We start from the raw sequence: 27,246 nt of genomic DNA, 5'->3' as shown, positions 1-27,246 counted from the left end.
CTGCACCAATGAGAAAGCACTGATGGATAGCACTGATGGACACATATTGGCCCTGATGGGGCTGCACTGATAATCGGGGAACCAATGATCAGTGCCCCGATTATCAGTGTAAATGTTTCCTCAGACAGTGACAGCGTTCAGCAAAGGAAATGCTGATAACTGGCATTTGTTTATGTGGGATCAGCTGTGATTGGTCCTTTACCTTGATCTGTGATTAGCTGTGTATGAAGGACACAGCCATCACAGAGTGTGCCTAATGCACACCCCGGGGGCGCATGACTCTGAGTAGACGCCCCCCCCAGATCTAGTCAGCCATGCTGTAGTCATCTTTCGGCTATATCACGGTCAGCAAGTGGATAAAATCCTCGCAACACTATACATTGATCACCTGGAGGGGAATGTTTTTCTCTCAACAAAATTGGAGTTAATCTTTAAATAAAGATCTCTGATGTTTGCCTTTTTTCAAAAATGTTGAAAAGATCAACAATTTCAAAAATGATGGGGTGTACATATTTTCTTGTGACTGTGTGTAAATCTATGTGTAAATATGTAAACCAGAATGGCTTTGCACACGTTGGGGTTGATTGACTAAGGGCAGATAGGCTGTTCAGTTTGCGAGGGAGCTTGCACTTTGCATGGCAATTTTCCTCTGCGATTAGTGAATGTGATAAAATTTCAGTTTGCAGACATTATATACCCCCAATGTTTTGGGACCCTTTTTTCATGGGGACAGAGAAATGGTCTGCCGTAGCCTTGAAACGTTGGTGCTGTATTATGGCTGGTATTTCACATTCTGTTGTCACCATTTCATTATGATTCAAATGTTGAGGTCTGTGGGTCGAGTGCTGGCTTGTTCTTATCTTTTATTATTTCTTTTAGTATGGTATAACTGTAAGCCCTTGTACGCACGGTCGGACATTCCGACGGAAAATGTCCAATCGGACCGTGTTGTCGGATAATCCGACTGTGTGTGGGCTACATCGGACTGTTTCTGTTGGAATATCTGACCGACAAAGTTTTAGAGCTGGGCTATAAAATTTTCCGACAACATGATCCGATCGGACTTTGTCCAATCGTTTGTAGAGAATTCCGATCGGACAAAGTGCCACGCATGCTCAGATCAAAATTCCTAGACCAAAGCTATTGGCTACTAGCCTGAACGTAGTCCCGTTGTAACCAATGAACGTCATCACGTTAGGAACGATCGGATTTTCCGACAACTTTGTCCAACCGTGTGTATGCAACACCAGTTTCGGACAAAATCAGACGGATTTTGTTGTTGTAATGTCTGACCGCATGTACAAGGGCTTAGACATTCAACCCCCACCTGTGAAAGTAGCAGTCAGCTGCTGAATGCATTTGATATGGGTTTTAGTTGCTGTTTGTGTCCCTGTTGAAGAGAATTACCCTCACTATTTGTCATAGTGACTATTATCACCAAGACAAAAATTGATGGGAAACCAACATATAATGGTATTCTCCTCAATGTATTGAGCTTTCCTCTCACTTCCTGTTTTATCTCCAGGACAGAAAGCAAAAGAAAAGCTCAACACAGGCGATACAAACAGGAACAAACAATTGACAGGGTTTTTAATCCTTCCTTATTTTATCCTAATCTAAAAGCAATGTATTGCTATACATACACGTTAAGTCATGTAATTGATATAATAAACTGTCATTGCTGAAAACTAAATTGAGCTATCTTGCATATTACAAAACTTAAACCACAACTTATTTCAGAATAGCACATTGTAATTTGTTTTCATTAGAATCCTGTCTACATTTATCAGATTTTTCTTACATCAAACATGACTCTTTTTGTTTTTTCCCCTTTCAGGTCGGGTGTTTGTCCACTGCCGTGAGGGCTACAGCCGTTCTCCCACGTTGGTCATAGCTTACCTCATGTTACGTCACAAGATGGATGTAAAAACAGCTGTGGCTACAGTCAGGCAGAAGAGGGAGATTGGCCCTAATGATGGTTTTCTGAAACAGCTTTGCCAGCTCAATGAAAAGCTTGTGTCAGAGGGAAAGATCAAGAGTTAATACCACCCCAAAACTAGCGTATTAGTGCTATAAGTACAATGTATTCCCATAGCAGGAATTTTAAAATAGACACCATATCCTGCATACAGAGGAGGTGGCCATTTTTGTAGGGTAAGTTTATGTACATGAGATTGTAGCCTAAAGACAACTCCAAGCAAATAAATAAGACTCTACACTAAAATATCCCCCGATTTACCTTTCAAAATGTGATGCATGCAATTGAGCATTTCTTTTTCATCCAGCTGAAGTTTTGAAATAGGCTAAATTTAGGAACTAGAAGTGCCTGAGCTGCAGAAATCAGTCCTATACTCTCTGCCCATCTCCGGTTGGGTTTACCTAATCTTTATAGACTATATCTTTGACAATCTCATGTTTCAGTCACTGAAGAAACATGGGGTAGGTGATTAGGCAGTGGAGTTTAGGGGTCTACGCATGGCATTTGGACTTGGTAAGAAAATATTAGGTGGTTTGGTTCTTTAATATCTGTCCATCTACTGGGGATAACTAAACTTTGTAGAGCATATAGCCTGCTGTTTTGGTCACTGAAGAATAATGGGGTAGGTGTTTAGCAGTATTGTTAGATGTTATATGGTTTGGGGTATCTTAAGGAAATAATAGTAGACTTAGAAAATAGAGTGTAAAGTCTGTAGGGTGAGCTAGCTATAGTAAACATATGAAGGACACAGGCAGTATATTAATAATAATCAAAATTTAAGCAGTGGGCTATATTGTTGTCTTTGTAGACTCGGCTTTCACTATCTCACGCCTCAATTAAAAAGGAAAAAATGGCTACCTCCACTGTGTGTGGATGATAGGATCACTTTAATTAAAAGCAACAAATATAAAAATATTTAGTTAGGGTTTTCCTAGTGGCTTAGTGTTGTTCGTCTTTTCGTAACTGAGTTGCCAAATACACTTAGCTGTATACTTTTTAAAGTCCAGTTGAACAATCCTTTTTAGTTTGGTTTATTTTTTGTAAAGCCTACCAATTCTCGCAACAGCAATTATATAAAAAAGAAACCATAAGGGACTACCTTTCATCTGTTTCACTGATATCTACTGTAACCAGCATGACTTGTTTCTTTTAGCACTGCTTTGTTCAATGCCATTCTGTTTTCAGTATTAACCTTTTCTATTTTGACCTCTTGGGTTCATTTTGTTTTGATATATTTGGGGTCTATGTATCAACACATTTAATAGTAGGTATAAAGCACTGCCTTATCTACACTGTTATTGCAGGTCTCAGAAGCATGATACTCAAGTAGTATCACTGCAAAGGAAATTTTAAAAACTTTAGGAAACATCTACTCTGCTTTCTTTGATGTGCTGTATTTTTATTTTAAGCGTCTCTTTTCAATTCAATGTGCACTCTGACTTCAATGGCAGTAACTTCCAAGGTAAATACAATGCATTGAAAACATATCATCAAAATTTCAACATTTTATTGTACAAGTTAATAAAGAATATTAAAACATCTAGAGTAAGGAGGGATTTCCCAAGTCATATTTTAATGAGGACCAAATTTCATTGACGTTCTATGCACATAGATGTAAGTTGTATCACAGCATCGTTATCACAATGTATGTATCTATGGTTAACTATTAATTGTTCTGATTGAAAGAGTATTAAAGTATAACTAAAGGCAAAACTGGATTAGAATACCCGTTAGGTTTTTATTTCTACCTTTGACCCCTCTCTATTCATCCTGTTTATGGTTATCATCAAAAGTGAAAAAAACTCACAAATTTTGGGTTTTCCCCAGAACAGGGGGATAACACAAATGAGAACATTAGTTCTGGTGACCTGCGGGGGAGGCATCACAAATGTCCTTAATTTGCAAGGATTTACTTTCATTTGGCTATGACAGGAACTATAGGTAAATCTCCCAAATGGAACACAGATGCAAAAACCAATTGATGGGAGTTATAACCTTCCCTTACTCTATCTAAAATGAAATAAAAATTTTGTGTATAGTTGATATAAATGTGACATGCAGTATATTTCTAGAAAGCTCACCTCCTATTTATCTCTTGAAGAAGTAGACTTGTCTTAGAAACACTCTGAGAGAGCCCTTCTTACTAGCTCCATATTACTAAATGAGCAAAAGACGAGACATGGTGCATATTTTTTTTATGGACTTCTTAATAACATAATGGGTAAGGATATCATTGAAGGTTCAAAAAAAATTGATAACTTTAATATAAACAAAAGGAACACATTTTTATTTTTTAAACAATTGTTTAACCTGTTATAGCTTTCCCATGCATTGTGTTTATTGGGTACCTTGCAGGACCGGTCACACTCATTGGACTGCAGTGGGAAACCATGCCTAGTGCAGTCCCAAAGCATAAACAATGCAAAAAGCCTTGTTCCTTTTCATGGCAGTTTACACCACAATCCTGTGGAGGTGTGCACTGAAAACAATTACAACGTGCAACACTTTTTTCAGTACAGTGTAGTGCACCAGAGTCCACTGCATCGTACTGTGCTTAGGCCAGTGAAAAAAGGTTACAGTGCAATGCTCTGTTTATGAACACATTGGGGTTAGTTTACTAAAACTGGAGAGTTCAAAATGTGGTGCAGCTTAGCATAGTAGCCAATCAGCTTTAAGCTTTGACAAAAAAAAAATGGAAGCTGATTGGTTTCTATGCAGAGCTGCACTAGATTTTGCACTCTTCAGTTTTAAAAGAATGTTAGCCATCTTTGAGTAGGGCGTATCTGATTCAGCCCTATCCTGCCTCCCCCAACAGTAAATTATCACAATTGTAATTATTGCTTGATTATATCCAGCAATAATTTTCTATTATATATAATCTTTTGTTACAGAGTGTGTGGGGAAGTGGAGAGTGCACCTCTGAACTCATCAGAACCCCTGTGAAGATGTATATATTAATAAATCAATATAAAATTACATTTGATCTTATCGCAAAGTAACAACTTATGCAAACACATTTTTTCCTGTGTGGGGACTAATGTAGATTTAAAATTAAAATGTGACATTTGAGCTTAAAAAAGATTTATTGCTAGAATTCTAAAACCCATGTTAAACCACCAAGGGGACTGGGTTTTGTTTAAATCTGTGCTGTTATTGCTGAGCAGTCTGATCGGACAGCGCGCCAATCTTCACCACTGTCCGACCACACTGGAGCAAGAAGGTGAATATCTTTATGATGTGGAAAAAGTACAAAGCAACAGAGTCCAGGACAAGGAATGGAAGGATGCCAAGCATGCAGTGGTCAAGACTGACTGGCAATGGGCAGAGTCTGTTATCTAAGTGAGGGTTAGAACAGGCGGCAATCAGAAAGAGTAGACTGTTATCCAAGCAAGGGTCAAGAAAGGTGGCAGTTGGAAAGAGTAATCTGGTATACAGGTGAAGGGATCAGCAACAGGAGAATTTAGAGATTATATGGCAAGTCTTACAGGAACAGGCAAAACAAGACTACAGGAGCCATGTACAAAAGAGGCATGGAGTAGGAGCTTATCTCACGCCTAGTGACCTCCGGCAGCAATACAAACCTGACAGGGTTTTTAAAACGTTCAAACTCTATTCAATATAAAAACATTTTAGCTTTAGATACTGCTAAGTTGAACAATGACATGTACTGAGATACCTCACTCAAGCTAAGCACAATACAACTGTTTAGAATAATAAAATAGTTCAACAGAGCCTGAACAAATGTGATCATTTTATCCTTCCATGCTGTTTTGATACATAGACTCATTCATTTTTTAACTAAGTTCACCTGTTTTTATGAAACAATTATATCAGTCTTGATAGCTGTAATGTGTGATTTTTTTTTTTTTTAACTGTGTGTCTTTTATTTTACAATACGGGTGCCTACATGATTGAAGCATGCATAGGTAAACGTGAAATCTGTGGTTTATTGACAGACTAAAATTACTCACATTTGCCTGTGCATGTTAACGTCAATGTTTTGTGTGATTAAACAACTACTGCAAAAGAGTTTGTGTTTTATTTTCTAATTTTAATAAAATAAAAAGATAAAAATTTAAGTCATGAATGGTGTTTGACTGTGCAAGAGAGAGTGGAATTTGGAAAGGTGAAGCTAGGAATTCCCGGTTTGCTCCTAAATGAGACACAACGAAGTAGTGCAGAATGAGAGCACAGTGCATTGAATCCAGATCAATTAACAGCTTCGTTGGTACTTTCTTTTCTCGGCAGTATCTGTTTAAAAAATGTTTGGTAATATTTAAAGTATAGCTCCACTTTTATGGGAAAATATAGCAAATTGAAAAAAATATATAGCATGTAAGAATTGCTACACAAGTCATGTTGTAATTTAATGTTAATAAAAATTACCTATCCTTTTCAGTCTGCAGCAGCTGCAGTTTTCCATTTTTTTTTATATCAAATCCTTTTTATTAATCAAAGTTTTCTTAATTTTCATCATTCCATATGAAATAGTTATAGTAATATAATATTTCACCCCTTCCTGCACACATATTTTGCATCTATTCCCTACCCCAAAAAAACAAAAAAGAACAGAAACCACCCCCCAACACAGACATTTTCATCTCCAAATTATTTTACAAATGTCTATTTATTACATTCCATGGTTTCCATATTTATTCATACATCCCCTCCTTACATATGTTTCCATTATTAACATGTTGGTAATCTCTTCTTTCCACTCTTCATGGGTAGTGGGTGAAGGGGACAGCCATCTCTGGGAAATTATTTTCTAGCCTGATAGAGACATCTCATTATTGCTAGTTGTGTCGGGCAGAAGCTAGTTGATGGTCTACATATCCCAGTACACATAACTTAGGTTCTAAAGCCCCATACACATTATCCGATTTTCTGCTGATTTTTGTCTTCAGATTTACCAAAACCATGTAATATGAGGTCAAACCTTAGGAGTTTCAATTTGTATGCAATCAGGCAGGCCCTTGCACTACATGGTTTTGTGTATGGGTGATGTTACGCAGAGTAAATAGATGCCAAACATGTCATGCTTTATAATTTCACACACTCATGGAATAGCGACAAACTTTGGTACCTAAAAATCTCCATAGGTGACACTTTACATTTTGTTTACAGTTACCAGGTTAAGACAGATGTGTGCAGGATGGTGGTGGGTCAAGGCTGGTCTATCAAAATCCCAAAATAAGACAACAAGAAAAAAAGCCTAGTGCACAAGGCACAGCAAATACCCATAGGGATATTAATTCAGATAGACCAGTCAGTAGTTAAAAATATATAAATATATATTATATTATATATTTTTAACTACTGATTAGTCTATCTGAATTAATATCCCTAGGGGTATTTGCTGTGCCTCGAGCACTAGGCTTTTTTTCTTGTTACAGTTACCAGGTTAGAGTTACAGAGGAGGTCTAATGCTAGAATTATTGCTCTCGCTCTGATGATCGCTGTGATACCTCACATGTGTGGTTTGAACACCGTTTACATATGCGGGCGCGACTTCCGTATGCATTTTCTTTGCTGCGCAAGCTCACGTTGATGGGGACGGTTTGAAAAACAAAGGTTATTCTTATTTATTTTTATATTATTAAATTGTGCCGCATACACATGATCAGACTATCCGGCAGACTTAGTCCACCGGACTGTCCGAACGAGCTGACCTGCCCACACACGGGACTTCCGCCGGACTATCCGCCGTACTTTTGAAATGAACGGACTTGCCCACACACAGGGAGGAAAGTCCATTCATTTTGAATGTGGCTCCAGGTAGCCGAGACTAGTGAAAGAAGTCAATGTCGCCGCCTTCAGCGGCGAGATTGACACGTCGCTGGCCCCGTCACCTGGTATGGACTTAAAGGGGAAGCCCTACGCCTGAAAAAACGGCGTGGGGGTCCCCCCCTAGGTCCATATCAGACCCTTATCCGAGCGTGCTCGGATAAGGGTCTGATATGGACCCGGAGGGGGGAACCCCACGCCGTTTTTTCGGCGTAGGGCTTCCCCTTTAAGTCCATACCAGGTGACTGGACTCGAGTCCGCCTGACTTTTGCGCCGGATAGTTTGATCGTGTGTACACGGCATTAAAGACCCTAAATCCCTCCTTTGCACTTCAAAGTATTCAGATCACTGAAAACGGTGTATCTAAATACTGTACATTTTTTTTAATCCAGCGCCATTGACTACAGTGCCCTACTGCTAAAAGCGGTAGCCAACACTATGGCTTACGTTTTTCTTTTAGGCTTGGATCACACTGCATCCTACCCGACTCGTAGGCAGTTTACACTGCCATATGCGAACTGCTGCTGGTGTCAATACAAAGTTAATGACACCCCCAATCAGTTTGCATATCGCAGTGCGAACTGTCAGTTCAGACATAAATAGGATCGCATGGGTGTTAACATCCATGCGATCCGATTCTGGTGAAGACCAAAAAAAGGGTCCTGCACAACTTTGGTCCAAATGCAAAGCAAATTCAGCCATACAATCTGTATAGCTGAATTTGCATCGCACAGACAGTGTGGTGCGAATCACATGCAAGGTCGCACAGCGCACTGCAGTGAACCGAGCCTTAGTGTCTCTAATAGGGGGACCAGATTTTTCACAATATATAATTTGGGATTTACTGTTACCTTTATTCCTTGATATTTCAAAGCTATCCACCACTTTGCATATGCCTAGCACCGTCTGGTATTTCCCCATCTAGTGGGTCCACCGGGAGCAGGGTCGATTTCTCCAAGTTAATCATTAACGTGGAAAATATGCCAAAGTTCTTAATAGTATCCACTGCTGTGGTCAAAGAGCCCTTCCTGTCTCCCAGGAGTAAGAAATATATCATCTGCATATAGTGAGACTTTTTACTCATCTTCTCCTTTATGAAAACCATTTATTTATCTTATTGTCCTGATGGCTATGGTTAATGGTTCTATGGCCAGGGTGAAAAGCAGGGGTGACAACGGGCGCCCTTGCCTTGTCCCCCTTGACAAGTACTTTGACAACCTATTCAGTTGCGTAGCCAGAATTCTTGACAGTAACTTAACATCCGCACATAACAGCGAGATTGGTCTATATGACAAGGGTAACTGGGAATCTTTCCCCTCTTTATATATCACTATAATTGTAGCTTCCGCCACAGAGGGTGGAAATATTCCCTTTATGGTATACCTCATTTAGCCCTGACAAAAGTTCTGGTAACAAAATGTCCCCATATTGTTGATATTGGCAATCCATCTGGCCCTGATGCTTTGTAATTAGCAGAGGCATTACAAAGTTCCTCTATAGTAATAGGCGCCTCCAACATGTCTCTATCCTCCTGGAATTGCCAATCCCTGGAGAAAGTTTTTAATTTTACTCGTATCTCCTATTTTGGAACTATATAAATCCATATATTATTTTTAAAGACCTCTATTCTGTTCCCCGGACACATAGTGACCCATTCAGTACCTAGAAAAAGGATACTAATCTTTAGTGGACTTTAAGAGGCACATAGGTACTATATCTAAAAGGTAATGGAGATTTTTTATTTGATATTCACAAACTAGCAAAAATTCAACAATTGCATGTAAAAAAACACAAAAAAATTTATTTTAAAAAATAGTGCTAATATGGCCCACACTTCCTAACCATTGACATTCTCCAATAAAGCTCATAATTGAATATAGAATGCAAAGATACAATACAAAGCCATTAATTCCAGCAATGAATGTAGGAGATAGATTCAAAGTATGTTAGATCTTGTCCCAGGAGTAATGTCAGGCGTTGGCGATTTGTGGAAAATTTTAATTCCATTTCTTGGACTGGCAAATTGCTGAACGGAGATCCAACGCTGTTTCACATAGACGGACAATCTAAATCCATCCCGGATTGGGAAAAACAACCTGCGAGATCAGAATTTAGTAAGTAACCAAGAAAATCCTTTTCTTGTACTGCTTAGAGGATATACCTGCAAGCTGTGGGAACCTTGGCATAGGGTTACTATGATGATAGCAGTGTTTTCTGTCCTTACTATTGTCATATACAAAAAGCAGAGATCCCGATGATTTATCTAAACCATCCAGTTCCTGCTTTCATTCCTTCAGCTATATGTAACTAACCAGATATCAATTACGGATAATTACATCCTTTTGTCTATATATTTTTTCCCTTTCTCTGGAATATTGGAGGACTACCACAAGGAAGAATATAAAGAGAATATCAAATATAGTATAATAATGACTATTTCTGGTCTTGTTCATATATTCACTATTATTTTTTAATGTCCAGCTGAAGATACTCACCATAATTTTTTCATAATTTTTTCTTGATGACTGACTGACGGATCGATTGTATATTTACGATTGCATTTTCTGGGCCATCTCGGAAAGGGAACACTGTATATTTATTTCCATGGTATAGAATTACGCTGTTGTCTTTAGAAATTGTCCAGGTTAGCTCTCACCTTAGGTAGGCTGGGGGTATGTATAGGTGTTAGATAGGGGGTGTCATATATTAGGGGAGGGTGGGAGTCATCCACTGCATCAACATATACCCCTCTCCTTTGAGAGGAGGAACATTTGTTAAATGTATCTTTGTAGTGGTATGGCTCATTGGGGAATTGGTTAGTATATAACTTTTGTATAGGGATTTCCTGTCGCATCATGGCAGCATACACTCTCTGGGTTGTGACTCCACCCCCACAACCTGATAGGACCACATAGCTATAAGATGAAGATATGCCCCCCGCTCCGGTATTCTCTTATTTTTCCTCACCTGTTGGGACCGCACGGATCATCACCCTCTTACCGCTTCACCCCAGCCAGGTTCTAGCCTCTCCTGGGTGGAAGTCCTTACCGGTACAGCCTCTAAAGGAAGCTAAATGGAAGGAACCCCACTCTGGTGATCTCATGGGGTATGAATAATTTTAAAAGGGGAAGATGCCTTTTTTTAATGCAGATGCATTTTTTGCCTGTTTTTGTGCTCAGCTGAATTTCATGACTGCTGCATTTCTGTTTTTTCTGCCCCAGTGTTGCCTCTCTGTTTGGTAAGTATCTCCCCCGTATTTTTCTTCTCTCTATTCCCCTCTTGTTTCTGTTGGGGCTCTATCTTACTTACCCTTTTTGTGTTACCTGTGTCTTCAGGCTTCCTCTGTTCCCTATCCATGGAGACCACTGCTCCAGCAGATCACCACCAGCATAATAGGTAAGAGGGGAGGAGTTTGGTAAGTAGAGAAGATCGAAAAAGAGAGCAGGACGCACTAGCGCTACCTAAATGGTTAGCCCCATCAGGTCCGCAAGATCATTTCACAGAGATTTCTTTGCTTAGAAGAAGCCGCTCTGGCCATAGGCAGAGCCATTCGGGTGGAGGAAGTCTCTCAGGGAAAGGGAGTGGCAGTTCAAGGCGCAGCCATTCCCGCCGAAGAAGATCCCCTGACCGGAGGCGCCATTCACCAGCACGCCACTCCCATCCTTCTGAAAATACCTGCTGGGTATGCGGGGCCATAGCCCTTCCAGATAGGTTGGCATGCTGCAGGTGCTTTGAAGAAGCCACCAGAGAGAAAGGGCAAGAACACAGAGAGCTCACGGAGTCTTCTGCCCCACGTGTCTCTCCGGACACGGAGTTATCTCCATGGGGTGCTTCGCCGGCTCCCCCAAGTACTTCCAGAGAGCATGATTCTCCTTCAGATGAGGAAGAACTAGAGGCTTCAGCGGGCTTTGACTTCTCCCTAATAGAGCCTTTTGTGAGGTCAGTGAAGGAGGCCCTTAGCTGGGAGGAACCCCAGGAGGCCCAACCCAAAAGGAGAAAATATTTCCCGAACCTGAATAGAGAACCCGAAGCCTTCCCCTTCATTGATGAGTTGGAGGAACTTATCAGAGATGAGTGGCAGAGACCCGAGAAGAAAGCAAGTCTCAACAATCTCAACAAAAGTTCCAGAAGCCCAGGACCCCGGCATCTACTGACCAGAAATCCTTTTGAAGGTGCGTCCGCCCAGCCAGCAGTGGTGGGGGCCAGACTCTCAAAGTTCACGCTGGTCTGGGCGGAAACAATAAGCGACCCCTGGACATTAACCACCGTTCGCATCGGGCACAGATGGTCATTCAGGGGACTTCCCACGGGGGACCATTTTTGCCCAACAAACCTCTCGTCATCCCGGCAAAAGAGGTTAGCCTTGACCCGATACGTTCAGAATCTGCTCCAAAAGGAAGCAATTACGAAGGTACCCCTATCCCAAAGAGGTCAGGGGTTCTATTCCCCTCTATTTCTAGTAAAAAAGAAATCAGGGGACCTACGTCCGGTCCTGGATCTAAACTTAAACCGCTCTATCCGGGTAGAAGCATTCAAAATGGAGAGCCTCCAGTCTATCCTCCAGGCCATAAATCTGGGGGACTGAATGCTCTCCATAGATCTACAGGATGCTTACCTCCATATCCCTATCCATTCAAAAATCCAAAAGTTCCTCCGTTTTTTGCTAAACCACAGACACTTTCAGTTCTGAAGTCTTCCGTTTGAAATTTCTACAGCTCCCAGGACCTTTACAAAGGTTCTTCTTCCCGTTATCGCGCATCTGAGGGAGAGGGGGCTGCAAGTCCACCATTATCTGGACGATATTCTCCTCCTCTCAGATAGCCGGGAGTCGCTGTTACAGCATCGAAAGATCCTCGTCTCCACTCTGCAGAATCTGGGATGGCTGATAAACTGGGGGAAGAGCCAGAGAATGATCTTCTTAGGAGCCCAACTAGATACCCAGTTGAATACAGTGCAGCTGCCTCCGGAGATGTCTTCCCTGTTGGTCCGGAAGGTGAAGACGGCCATTCTAGCAAGATCCCTGTCAGCCAGAGTATGGCTCAGCCTTCTAGGCTCCCTATCAGCGACCATTCCTATGGTCCGTTTGGCTCAGTGGCACACCAGACCTCTGCAGAACTCCTTCCTACGTCAGTGGGACGGTTCATCCATGACCCAGACGATCCGGATCTCGGAGACAGTCAGGCGATCATTGCGTTGGTGGACTCGTCCCCACAACTTAAACAATTGCAAACACATTGTCATCCCTCCTCAGGAGGTAGTGACCATGGACGCCAGTCTAGAAGGTTGGGAAGCCCACTACCAGTCCCATGCAGCGCAGGGCCGTTGGCCTTTCGAAGTACGGGACTCGGTATCGAAAGTGCTGGAGATGAGGGCGGCCCTCCAGGCTCTACTGGCCTTCAGCTCCCTTTTAAGGGGGAAGCAGGCCCTCTTAGGACAACAAGGTTGCTGTCACATACATAAACAGACAGGGGGGGACCAGGAGTCCCTCCATGATGCGGGACGTTCTCCCTGTGATGGAATGGGCACAGTTGAACCTGTCAGACCTGAGGGCGACTTACATCTCGCCGACACGCTCAGCAGGGAGTTCGCCTCCAACAACGAGTGATCCCTGAACCCTCAGGCCTTCTCCCTCATCTGCCAGACCTGGGGTCAACCAGACATAGACCTTGCTGCGACTCCGGGAAACTCCAAATGCCGAAGGTTCCTGTCGAGGTTTCCCTTTCACTCAGCGGAGGGGACAGATTGCCTAGAGCATCCCTGGAACTTCCATCTCGGGTATATCTTCCCTCCGACTTCCCTGATAGCGAGATTTCTCTTAAGGCTCAAGAGATCAGGCATTGGTGATAGCGGTGATTCCTTTTTGGCCCAGGAGGCCATGGTGCACCACCCTCCTACAACTGAGCACGGCAGACCCTCTGTCAGCCGACTTGCTCTCCCAGGGCCAGCTACTGCATCCAGATTCGGGGAAGCTGCACTTGATGGCTTGGAGGCTGAGAGGGCTAGGTATCTAGGTCAGGGCTGCTCCCAGAAGGTAGTTGATACCCTGCTCCAGGCCAGAAAACCTACCACCAACTGCACCTACCGCAGGGTCTGGGAGAAGTTTATTACCATCTTAGAGGTACTATCCAAAGAACCCTGTTTTCCACTGGAAAACATCTCCCTCTGGCACCTGACACTAAAAGTCGCCTTCCTGGTCGCAATCACATCAGCGAAGAAAGTTTCAGAGATGCAAGCATTACTGATTAAGGAGCCGTATCTGATCATCCATCCGGACAGGGTAGTTCTTCGGCCGCGTACACACAGGCGGACTGTTCGCCCAACTTTGTTTGTCAAACAGTTTCGGCAAACAGTCCGCTCAAAATTAGCATGGACGGACATGGCCACACACGGCACTTTTTGAGCGGACTGTTTCAGCAAACTGTTTGCCAAACAGTTCGCTCAACTTTTGAAATGAACGGACTCGCCCACGTAAGGCGGAGGCAAATCCGCCCATTTCGAGCGCGTGTACAGGTAGGCGGGGCCCGCGAAGGAGACGTCGCGGGCTCCGCCGCCTGGAATGGACTTAAAGGGGAACCCCCAACGCCAAAAAAAATCGGCGTGGGGTCCCCCCAAAGTCCACAACAGACCCTTGTCCGAGCACGCTACCCGGCCGGCCAGGAAAGGGGGGCGAGCGAGCACGCCCCCCCTCCTGAGCCGTACCAGGCCGCGTGCCCTCAACATGGGGGGGTGCCTTGGGGAAGGGGGGCCGCGTGGCCCCCCCACCCCAAAGCACCTTGTCCCCATGTTGATGAGGACAAGGGCCTCTTCCCGACAACCCTGGCCGTTGGTTGTCGGGGTCTGCGGGCGGGGGGCTTATCGGAATCCGGGAGCCCCCTTTAAGAAGGGGGCCCCCGGATACCGGCCCCCCACCCTATGTGAATGAGTATGGGGTACAATGTACCCCTACCCATTCACCTGTGAAATAAAGTACAAAAAAAACACAACACAGAGAAAAAATATCTTATTGCACAGCTCCGGGGGTCTTCCGTCTTCGGGGGTCTTCTCGCCGGACTCCTCCGCTATCTTCGTGTAGCTCTTTTACTAGCGGAGGAGCCCGGCTTTCTTCCTCCCCGCCGCCGGCCTCTTCTCCCGACTTCGGGGGTCTTGTCCCCCTCTTCGGTTCTTCTGCCGGGCCACCGCGCCTTCTTGTAGCTCTTTTGCAGGCGGTGGCCCGGTCTTCTGTCGCCGCTGCCTTCCGTTCTTCTGTCGCCGCCTTCGGTTCTTCTGCCGGGCCACCGCGCCTTCTTGTAGCTCTTTTACAGGCGGTGGCCCGGTCTTCTGTCGCCACTGTCGCTGTCGCCACCTTCCGTTCTTCTTCTTCTTCTTGTTCTTCTTCTTCTTCCCCAGGAGATGTTGACACGTCGCTCTCTCCGGCCGGAATGCCAGAGCCGCGCTGTGCGGTCACTTATATAGTGACAATGGGGCGGTGTCACATGGTATATGTCACATGGGTTGGTCACATGGGTTGATGTCACATGGGGACTATGACATCGTAAGGGGGCGGGGTCACCATGTGACCAACCCATGTGACATATACCATGTGACACCGCCCCATTGTCACTATATAAGTGACCGCACAGCGCGGCTCTGGCATTCCGGCCGGAGAGAGCGACGTGTCAACATCTCCTGGGGAAGAAGAAGAAGAACAAGAAGAAGAAGAAGAACGAAAGGCGGCGACAGCGGCGACAGAAGACCGGGCCACCGCCTGTAAAAGAGCTACAAGAAGGCGCGGCGGCCCGGCAGAAGAACCGAAGAGGGGGACAAGACCCCCGAAGTCGGGAGAAGAGGCCGGCGGCGGGGAGGAAGAAAGCCGGGCTCCTCCGCTAGTAAAAGAGCTACACGAAGATAGCGGAGGAGTCCGGCGAGAAGACCCCCGAAGACGGAAGACCCCCGGAGCTGTGCAATAAGATATTTTTTCTCTGTGTTGTGTTTTTTTTGTACTTTATTTCACAGGTGAATGGGTAGGGGTACATTGTACCCCATACTCATTCACATAGGGTGGGGGGCCGGTATCCGGGGGCCCCCTTCTTAAAGGGGGCTCCCGGATTCCGATAAGCCCCCCGCCCGCAGACCCCGACAACCAACGGCCAGGGTTGTCGGGAAGAGGCCCTTGTCCTCATCAACATGGGGACAAGGTGCTTTGGGGTGGGGGGGCCGCGCGGCCCCCCCTTCCCCAAGGCACCCCCCCATGTTGAGGGCACGCGGCCTGGTACGGCTCAGGAGGGGGGGCGCGCTCGCTCGCCCCCCTTTCCTGGCCGGCCGGGTAGCGTGCTCGGACAAGGGTCTGTCGCGGGCCCCGCCTACCTTCACACGCGCTCGAAATGAGCAGACTTCCCTCCGAGCGGGAACAGTTTGCTCATTTCGAAAGTAGCCTACACACGGGCGGACTGTTCGCTCAAACACAGTTTCAGCGGACAGTTTTTCGGAATTTCCGAAAGACTTTGTCCGTCAAACTGTCCGCTGAAAGCCCACACACGAGCGGACTGTCCGCCCAAACACTGTTCAGCGGACAAGGTTGGGCGAACAGTCCGCCCGTGTGTACGCGGCCTAAGACCCTCGGATCACTTTATCCCAAAGGTGGCATCCTCTTTTCACTTCAACCAGGAAATCAACTTGCCAGATCTTAACACAGACCAGGGTGACCCTCATCCTCTGGATGTAAGGGGCAACATCATAAAATATCTTTCCGTGTCCAAATCCTTTAGCAGATCAGATAACCTCTTCATCATTCCCTATGGCCTTAGGAGAGGTCAAGCAGCGTTGGCCCAAACCATTGCCTCCTGGTTGGTGAAGACCATTAAAAAGACCTACTTGCTGAGTGAGTTGCATATTCCTGAAGACCTGAGGGCTCATTCCACCAGAGCAGTGGCCACCTCCTGGGCAGCGTATTGTAGGGTCTCAGCGGAAACCATCTGCAGTGCGGCCACTTGGTCCTTCAAGAACACCTTTATCTCTCATTACAAGGTGGACTCAGCTCGGCTATCAACAGTAGAATTGGGAAAGTCCATTATTCAAGTCAACTCTTCTATTCCTTGCTAATAAACGTTTGCCTTTGCATCTCCCACCCAGTCTGCGAGTTAATCCCCAGAGTGTATGCTGCCATGATGCAACAGGAAACCGGAAAATTGTATACTTGCCTTTCTGTCATTTTCCTTTCCTGTCGCATCTTCATGGCAGCATACAATATCCCACCCACAAAGGTGATTCATATATACAGAGAATACCGGGGTGGGGGGCGTATCTTCATCTTATAGCTATGTGATCCTATCAGGTTGTGGGGGCGGAGTCACAACCCAGAGAGTGTATGCTGCCATGAAGATGCGACAGGAAAGGAAAATTACGGAAAGGTAAGTATACAATTTTCCGTTTTTTTGTATAGGGATTTTCTATACGGGGTTAGTATTGGAGATTACGGGGTTTTATATGATTTTCTGTATTTTTTGCTATTTATAGCTAATAAATATATGTAGTTTAACTCTTTAGGGTGTGTGCTAGCATCATATGTTTTTTTGTTTTTTCTCTTGGATAAAGTATAGTTTTGATTACACCCCCCGCTATTAAGTCGGTGAGTACTACTCTTTGGATTGGAGGCAGGATTCCCTAGTTGCTTATGTTTGGTATACTGGTTTGAATGTCTATTAACCACTTCAGCCCCAGAAGATTTGGCTGCTTATTGACCAGGCCATTTTTTGCGATACGGCACTGCGTCGCTTTAACTGATAATTGCGTGGTCATGCAACGCTATAACCAAACAAAATTGACGTCCTTTTTTTTTTACCACATATAGAGCTTTCTTTTGGTGGTATTTGATCACCTCTGCTGTGGTTTTTATTTTGTGCGCTATAAACAAAAGAAGAACGACAATTTTGAAAAAAACACTATCTTTTGATTTTTGCTATAATATATATCCCAATTTTTTTCCTCAGTTTAGGCGTATACTGAATGGTTTGTGCAAAAATTATAGCGTCTACAAAATAGGGGATAGATTTATGGCATTTTTATTATTATTTTTTTGTTTTACTAGTAATGGCAGAAATCTGCGATTGTTATCGGGACTGCGATATTGCGGCAGACAAATTGGACACTTTTGACACATTTTTGGGACCAGTGACAATTATACAGTGATCAGTGCTATAAAAATGCACTGATTATTGTGTAAATGTCACTAGCAAGGAAGGGCTTAACACTAGAGTGCGATAAAGGGGTTAACTGTGTTCCCTAGGTGTGTTCTAACTGTAGGGGGGGAGGAGATGTCTAGGGGGAGAGAGAGATCGGTGTTCATACTTAGTATGTGTGAGGGCTGGGCTCAGCCCTTCCTTTTCAAAGCTGGCCACTCAACTGTTGGCTAATTGCCAGCTCCTATCTCTCCACAGAGACTCACCTGTTGATGATATCCTGCTCATCAGTCCTGCCTACTTAAGCCGTACAGTCCAGATGATCTGTGCCTTCGCCTTAGTCACATTTCTAGAGACGCTCTCCTGTGTTCCTGTTAAAGACTTGCTTGGCTGACATTCCTTCTGGCTCCAGATCCTGCTTGCTGTTCTAGTATGCTCCTCTCTGGCTCCCTGACGTTTTGGCTTGTATGACTATCTGTTCCAGTTCCTGAACTCTGGCTATGGTTTTGACAACGTTTACTCTGTTTACCTTATTATTATCATTAAACAAGTGTGATTTAACTGTACTTCTGTCTCAGTCTGATTCATGGTTTCTGACAGTAAGAACACACGATCTGTCTCTACTCCCCTGAAAGAACCAGGATTTGTGTGTTTATACAGATCCCGGTTCTCGCTCTATCACGAGCAATCGTGGGTGCCCGGCGGTCATTGCGCCTGCCAGGCACTCGCATCGGCTCAAGGTACACATTGTGGGTGGGCTCACATGCACCCCTAGTGGCCAACAGGAAAAGCGACATAAGGTAATGTCGATTTGCCCAGCCGAGCCAATCTGCCACAGCAAAATTGCGGTGGCTAGTCCGAAAGTGGTTAAAGGAACCATCCTCACCTGTGATCTGTTTGCTTGTAATTAGAGTGTGTGTGTGTAAAAGGTCAATGAATTTTTGGACTCAAAAATAACAAATAACTTCAGGTGAAATACAGGACTCTCTGAAAACATGTGGTGTGGCGCTTTCAAGATACACATTAAGGAGGCACTTGAAGAAAGATGGGCTGCATGGTCAAGTCACCAGAAGAAAGCCATTACTATGCAAATGCCACAAAGTATCCCACATACTATACGCCAAACAGCACAGAGACCAGTCTAAAACCTTCTGGCACAACGTCATTTGGAGTGATGAGACCAAAATTTAGCTTTTTGGCCACAACCATAAACACTACATTTGGAGTCAACAAGGCCTATGATGAAAGGTTCCTTCATTCCTACTGTGAATCATGGAGGTGGATCGCTGATGTTTTGGGCATGTGTGAGCTACAGAGGCACAGGAAATGTGGTCAAAATTGATGGCAAGATAAATGCAGTATGTTATCAAAAAATACTGGAGGAACATTTACAATCATCAACCAGGAAGCTGCGCATGGGACGTACTTGGACATTCCAACATCACAATGATCCAAAACACAAGGCCAAGTTGACCTGTCATTGGCTACAGCAGAATAAAGTGAAGGTTCTGGAGTGGCCATGTCAGTCTCCTGACCTCAATATCATTGAGCCACTCTGGGGAGATCTCAAACATGCAGTTCATGCAAGACAGTCCAGAATTTACAGGAACTGAAGGCTTTTTGCCAAGAGGAAAGGACAGCTTTACCATCTGAGAAGATGAAGAGCCTCATCCACAAATTCCACAAAAGACTTCACACAGTATTAAGAACGAGGGTATGTAAATTTTTGATTAGGGTCATTTGGGTAGTTTCTGTTGTCATTATGATTTAAAAAGAGTAAACACAGTTGATTGCTAATAAATGGTTTCAGCCAAACACTAACCATGAGTGAAAGAAAAGTTTTTGTGTTATCTTTCATATTATCTGAAAAATGGCCAAGAAATCATATATTCTGACAGGATATGTAAACTTATGAGCACAACTGTATATGTTTTTTCTACTTTTGTCATTCCCTTCATGACTGACAACTCCCAGTCTTTAATTGATTTTTAGACTCTCAAGATTTGTTGAATTAAGTACCCTAAGGTAAGCTTTAAGTGTACGCAATGACATTCCCTGAGATGCTGATGCTTTAATACACACTAAAAATTTCCCTAGGGCCTCCTTTATATACACCTCAGAAGCTATCAATTGCAGCCAACTAGGGTTCACCTTCCATTCCTTTTGTTTTTGGCTTTCCCTTCCTCCCATTGTCAGAATCAAAGGGGAGTGGTCCGATAATCCCCTTGTCATATATTTTATATCCCTTATTAAGGGAAAAGTTTCTTCATTCCCCAATGCCAGGTCTATTATGGAGAGTATAAAGTGAGTACCAGACTGGCATGAAAAAAATTGAGGAACTGCAGTCTGCTCACATAATTTGTAATAAAAACAATTTTGCCATTCTGAAGCTTCCCTCCAACCACTTTGCTTTAATATTTTATATATACTGTCATGCTGTACTTGCTAAATATGCTGCAGAAATCTCCATCCACTGAGTCTGGCTGCATCCATTTTAAATGTGGGCAGCTAAGGATGGTTACCTACACTTCCTGGGTTTGCACAGAGGCACACCTCCAGCTCTGCAGCTCTCATTGGCCCTCTTATGACTCATCCCCCCTCCCTTTGTGGCTGTAAGGTCTGATCCATCTACTGGGGGGCTCAGTCATTTCCACTATCTCCGCTGCACTTTGATGATGTCAGAGCCACATCACCCGATTCTTCCTCTTGTTCCTATTTAAACAGCTGCCGCTAATTACTCATCGTTCCTGCTAGGAACCAGGCGAAGTGCATGATCTGCATGTTGCAGCTTACTGCTGTGTGTTTGGGCTGGACAGAGCCCCCTCTCGCTACTCTTCGTTTGGGCCGGACAGAGCCCCCTCTCGCTACTCTTCGTTTGGGCCGGACAGAGCCCCCTCTCGCTACTCTTTGTTTGGGCTGGACAGAGCCCCCTCTCGCTACTCCTCGTTTGGGCCGGACAGAGCCCCCACTCTCTACTCTTCGTTTTGGGCCGGACAGAGCCCCACTTCCTACTCTTCGTATCGGCCAGTGAACGCCTCACCAACCTCTCCCACGAAGGCTACCAGTACATCTCTCCAGACGGCACTGAGTGTCCCCATCTGCTTATTTCTACTCACTGCAAGTATACCTGTACCGTATAAACTTTGTAACTCTGAACTTCTTCTGCCTAACAGTCTCTCCTGTTACCTACGTTATGGCTGTATATAACCTCTCCAAATAAAAACCAATCAAATCTCACAACACACCTTTGTTCCTTTACCTTGTACTTGCCCATATGGTGTAACCAATTAGCAACCTAGTATGCATGTAAGTCCGAAGCTGTGATCCACTACAATCACTTATAGGACACTGCCTGAAGCATTACAGATAGCACGAACCCCCTACCAAAAAGTGGGAAAATAGATCCATCGGATGATGTTACACACATGGTGGCATTCAATCAGAGACTTGACGCTCTTTCACAGATGGTCTCAGACCTCGCTACTGAAAACCAGAATCTCAAAACTTTTGTTACTGACAACTTTCCCATTCGGGTTACACAACCTGACACCCCAGAACCAAAAATTATAGGATAGGAAAAACTACAGGGAATACATTAATGCGTGCAAACTTTTGTTTGACATGAAGCCACGTACTTATGCCTCCGACAGAACAAAAGTTTGCACTGCCATTTCCTAGCTCAGAGGTGAACCCCGAGCCTGGGCTAACACGTTCATAGAGAAAGATGATCCAATTCTTAACTCATTTAGCGACTTCAGTGCCGCCATGGACCTACTATATGATGACCCCAGCAAGCAGATCTCTGCAAAGTCTGCCTTCCGTGCTCTGCGACAGGGTAAACACCCTGTCGAAGATTACATTGCCCAATTCAAACATTGGGCCACGCAGTCTGAGTGGAACCAAGTCTCCCTAAAAAATCAATTCAGGCTGGGCTTATCAGAGTCATTGAAGGATGAGTTAGCCTGTACTACAATGCCCTCTACCTTGGATGCTCTCATTCTTCTCAGTATATCCATTGATAGAAGAATGAGAGAACGAAAAGCAAAGAGACTCAAAGGCCTCATATTCAGTTCCCTCAGGCCATACTTCGGAGTCAGTTGTTCCCATCGAAATCGGAGCAATTAGGGGACCACTTTCCTCAGCCGAGAGATCTTAGGCTTAGGGCCCTTCAGCTCTGTATGTATTGTGGCGTGCCACATCACATCGCGGAAGACTGCCCCATGCTCAGGAAAAAAAGACCGGGTAAGTCAGCTTACTTATGCAAGCTAATAAACCCCCACTTACCAGACACTATTTCAAAATTCTTGTCTCTCTACAGGGGGACCAAACCCAAACTACTCTTGAGGCTATGATTGACACCGGAGCGTGTGGGAATTTCATAGACTCTTTTTGCTCATGTCTTCAACAAAAAGAACGCAGAGCTTCTACCCCCTCATAGACCATATGATTGCCCAATTGAGTTACTCCCAGGCAGCAAAATCTCTTTCGGATATATATATATTCATTATCACAGCCCGAATTGGCCCATCTAAAAGAATATATACAAAAAAATTTGAAGAAAGGTTCCATAAGACCATCCACCTCACCCGCAGCTGTTGGCATGTTTTTTATCTGGAACAAGGATCAAAGTCTACGCCCCATCATCGATTATAGAGAATTAAACAAAATCACAGTGAAAAACTGATACCCCCTTCCTCTCATCCCTGAACTATTGGAATGGTTACAAACGGCAAAACTGTTCACCAAACGTGATTTGAAGGGGGCGTATAATCTGGTCAGAATCCGGCAGGGCGATGAATGGAAGACCCCATTACGGCCTTTTTGAGTACCTGGTCATGCCCATTGGCTTGTGCAATGCACCTGTCACTTTTCAGTTCCTAGTGAACGACATCTTTAGGGACCTCTTAGATGTTTGTTTAGTAGTATATCTTGATGACACTTATATACTCTGACAACATCACAGACCATCGCAAACATGTCAGATGGGCTCTTTCCAGGTTGCGCACTCATAATTTATATGTTCGATTAGAAAAGTGCATTTTTGAATCCAACTCTGTCGCCTTTTTGGGTTACATCATTTCTGAGAAAGGCATTCAGATGGATCCTGGTAAGGTTGATTGTATCCAAAAATGGCTCATACTCCTGAATAGGAAGGCACTTCAAAGATTCCTAGGATTCGCAAATTTTTTGCGAAAATTCATAAAAAAAATTTCCTTAGTTGTGAAACCATTAACTCAACTAACCAGTATTCATGCCAACTATACATGAAACACACTAGCTCAGGAGGCCTTCGATACCCTGAAACGTCGGTTCACTACTACACCCATCCTACGCTTACCAGACCCTAACCTACAATACATCTTATGGCACGGACTATCCGGCAGACCAGAGTCTGCCAGACAATCCGCCCGTGTGAGGGCTCCAGCAGACTTTTTCTTTCCAAAAGTCCGGCGGACTTAGAAAGAAGGTTTGAATCAAAATTGTCCACCAGACTCAACAGTCCGGCGGACAATCCGCCCATCTGTGTGCTAGTACGCCAGACTTTCGAAATGAACGGACTTGCCCACACAGAGAAAATTCCATTCATTTTGAACGTGGCTCCAGGTAGATGGGACTAGCGAAGGAATTAAATGTCGCCGCCTCCATCGGCGAGATTGACACCTCACTGGCCCAGTCACCTGGTGATTTAAAGGGGAACCCCTACGCCAAAAAAACGGTGTGGGGGTCTCCCCAAAGTCCATAGCAGATCCTTATCCGACCACGCAGCCCGGCCGGTCAAAAAAGGAGGTGGGGACGGGCGAGCGCCCCCCTCCTGAGCCATACCAGGCCGCATGCACTCAACATGGGGGTTGCTTTGGGGAAGGGGGGCCCTGCCTCTTCCAAATCAGTGAATTAAATATAAATGTCTTCATCGGTTGGTATCGGGGCTTTATACCCCTCCCAGTCACCGGAGGAGGCTTCTCCCTGTTTGGTACCTGCTTGTCCTGGGGCAAGGGCGTTTAGGTAGGAGTCTGCTCTTGTTATGTATTGTAAAACTGTCTCCTTAATTTTCACCTAAATTGTGTGTCATTTTTTATCACTTTTTTATACATATATATTTCTTTTAGATTTATGAGTAATTAATGTATTTTTAGATGTAGGTAATTCCTGAAGAAGCTGAGAAGCGAAACTAGTCGAAATACCTCATCTTCCCCATGAATTTTCGATATGTTGGATCTTGTAATGTTTTTTTATTGAAATAAATTGTATTATCATTTTTTATGTAAAATTGGTTTTCTCTCTATGTGATTTATTTAACTCATGTGCACCGTAATAGTCCCCTCGCTCACATTTTCTTGACACCTCTGCCTGGAGACCAGAGGTCTCAAACATCTAGTTCATAGAAAAAAAATATATTATTCTGAAGATCACTAGGAAAAAAAATTATTCTGGAGATCACTAGAAAAAAAAACATTATTCTGGAGATCACTAGGAAAAAAATTATTCTGGAGATCACTAGAAAAAAATATTACTCTGGAGATCACTAGAAAAAATTAAATAAAATTATTATTCTAGAAATCACTAGAAAAAAAAATATTCTGGAGATCACTCGAAAAAAGGATTCTGGAGATCACTAGAAAAAAAAACATTATTATTCTGGAGATCACTAGAAAAAAAATAATTCTGGAGATCACTATGAAAAAACAAACATTATTATTCTGGAGATCGACCATATTCCTCCCCCACCTTCACCAACACCACAGCCACCCCACCCACCACAGCAGCATGACGGACCATGGCCAATGCAGCCACAACACCCCCAACAAGAGCGCTGGGCTGGGGATTATCTGCAGTATCATTTATCATTTTCTTTTTGTTTAATTTGAGTTTAATTTCTTTAATTTGTGTGGAAGAAAGTGTTGAGAGTGATGGCCTGGGTTCGGTCTGGTCTGGCAAAAAACGCAGGCTGTTATAAGACCACAGCCTCGGGACATACATGTCATCTGCTGCTGCTCCCGATCTTTTGGAGTCCAGGACTTTATTGTGCTCCCTATTAAATTTACTCCTCAGGTTACCAATTTTGTAATTCAAATAATTGATGTCTGCCCCGGGGTACAAATGCTTCATCAATTACAACAAAAAAAATATTATTCTGGAGATCACTAGAAAAAAAATTATTCTGGAGATCACTAAAAAAAAAAAACAATATTATTCTGCAGATCACTAGAAAAAAATTATTCTGGAGATCACTAGAAAAAAATTATTCTGGAGATCACTAGAAAAAAAAACAATATTATTCTGCAGATCACTAGAAAAAAATTATTCTGGAGATCACAATAAAAAAATATTCTGGAGATCACTAGAAAAAAAAATATTCTGGAGATCACCATAAAAAAAAATTCTGGAGATCACTAGAAAAAAATATTCTGGAGATCACTAGAAAAATATAATTAAAATGATTATTCTGGAGATCACTAGAAAAAAAATATTTTGGAGATCACTAGAAAAAAAATCATTATTTTTCTTGAGATCACTAGAAACATAAAAACACAATTATTATTCTGGAGACCACTATAAAAATATTATTCTGGAGATCGCTATAAAAAATTATTATTCTGGAGATTACTATAAAAAAAATATATTATTTTGGAGATCACTAGAAAAAAAATATTCTGGAGATCACTAGAAAAAAAATGTTCTGGAGATCACTAGAAAAAAATATTCTGGAGATCACTAGAAAAAAATATTCTGGAGATCACTAGAAAAAAAAATATTATTCTGGAGTTCACTAGAAAAAAAACATTATTATTCTGGAGATCAATAGAAAAGAAATGTATTATTCTGGAAATCACTAGAAAAAAATGATTCTGGAGACCACTAGAAAAAAAACATTATTATTCTGGAGATCACTAGAAAAATAAAATGATTATTCTGGAGATCACTATAAAAAAATAATTCTGGAGAACACTATAAAAAAAAAAAATTTATTCTGGAGATCGACCATACTCCACCAACACCACAGCCACCCCATCCACCACAGCAGCAGAATGGCGGACCATAGCCAATGCAGCCACAACACCCCCAACAAAACCAGGGATTATCAGCAGTATAATTTATCATTTCCTTTTTGTTTAATTTGAGTTTAGCTTTTTTGTTGCGTTTTTGGTGCAGAGAGTGCATTTTTTATTTAATTTCTTTAATTTGTGTGGAAGAAAGTGTTTAGAGTGATGGCCTGGGTTTGGTCTGGTCTGGCAAAAAATGCAGGCTATTGTAAGACCACAGCCATGGGACATGCATGTCATCTGCTGCTGCTCCCGATCCTCCAGAGTCCAGGACCGTATTGTGCTCCCTATTAAATGGACTCCTCAGGTTACCAATTTTGTTATTCAAATAATTGATGTCTGCCCTGGGGTACAAATGCTTCACCAATTACACCAGTTTCTCCATTGTTGCCTTCCTCTTGATTTTGATATGACCTTGTGCTTCCTATTGAATAAAAAATGTGTTTTACTTAAAAAAGGACAGCTTGTTTGTGAGTAGGCAGGTACATTTAAAAAATACAATGTGAAATTAACAATGGACACCAACATAGTTGTATATTTGAGCTTAAAAAATATGAGATAATAATGGTGTTGTGGTAACTTGACACAAAAAAAATTAAAAATTATTCTGGAGATGACTATAAAAAAATAATATTCTGGAGATGACTATAAAAAAAATTATCATTCTAGAGCTCACTAGAAAACAAACTAAATATCCTGGAGACCACTATAAAAAAAATATTATTCTTTTTTATTTTAATTTTTTTATTTTTTTTGATACTTCAGCGAATTTTCCACGAGGCCCCAATCAACTTTACGTTCATTTGCATCTTCCTCGTCTTCACATCATTGTAGCTTTATATTTTAATTGATATTACAAAAATCCTTTATTCAATATCCGAAAGATAAAAAGAAGCTATCGAATCTATACGTGCAAGCCTATCTCTCTCCATCCTTTACTTATCCCCCCCCCCCCCACACCCGCCACCCTCATTCTGCTTCACTATGCGGGAAAATCAAGTCAACCTCTGTTTTCTCTATTTTCCTAATACCTTCTTATATTCTTATGTGCTCTGCATAGCTCCATGTTTTTTTTTAAATTTTTCCACTCTTGCCATTTATCTGCTATCAACAATCTCTTATCGCCATAGCTGTCCCTTCGCCTATCCATACAGTAAGTTTCTTCTACTCAATCCATTCCCAAATTGGTGGACTTTCCTCTTTTTGCCAATTATTAGGTATCAATCTTTTTGCAGCGTTTAAGAGGTGCGGGACCAGTGACTCTTGATACTTTTTTGTTTCCCCT

General features: G+C 43.0%; 1 protein-coding gene across 1 annotated transcript in view; it reads left to right on the top strand.

Moving 5' to 3' along the window:
* DUSP3 (dual specificity phosphatase 3) overlaps positions 1-6,007 on the top strand; it is a 188,288-nt gene extending 182,281 nt beyond the window's left edge. The window contains exon 3 of the mRNA XM_077459586.1: positions 1,838-6,007. Within this exon, the coding sequence (XP_077315712.1) occupies positions 1,838-2,043 (206 nt within the window). The 3' untranslated portion in view covers positions 2,044-6,007. The remainder of the gene's footprint in view (positions 1-1,837) is intronic.
* Positions 6,008-27,246: the final 21,239 nt, after the last annotated feature.

This window comes from Lithobates pipiens, unplaced genomic scaffold (assembly GCF_037356315.1).
Source record: "Lithobates pipiens isolate NorthernLeopardFrog02 unplaced genomic scaffold, aLitPip1_a1.2 Scaffold_28, whole genome shotgun sequence".
NCBI lineage: Eukaryota > Metazoa > Chordata > Amphibia > Anura > Ranidae > Lithobates > Lithobates pipiens.
The sequence above is the reverse complement of the archived record's forward strand: the minus strand, read 5'-3'. Positions and strand labels throughout refer to the sequence as shown.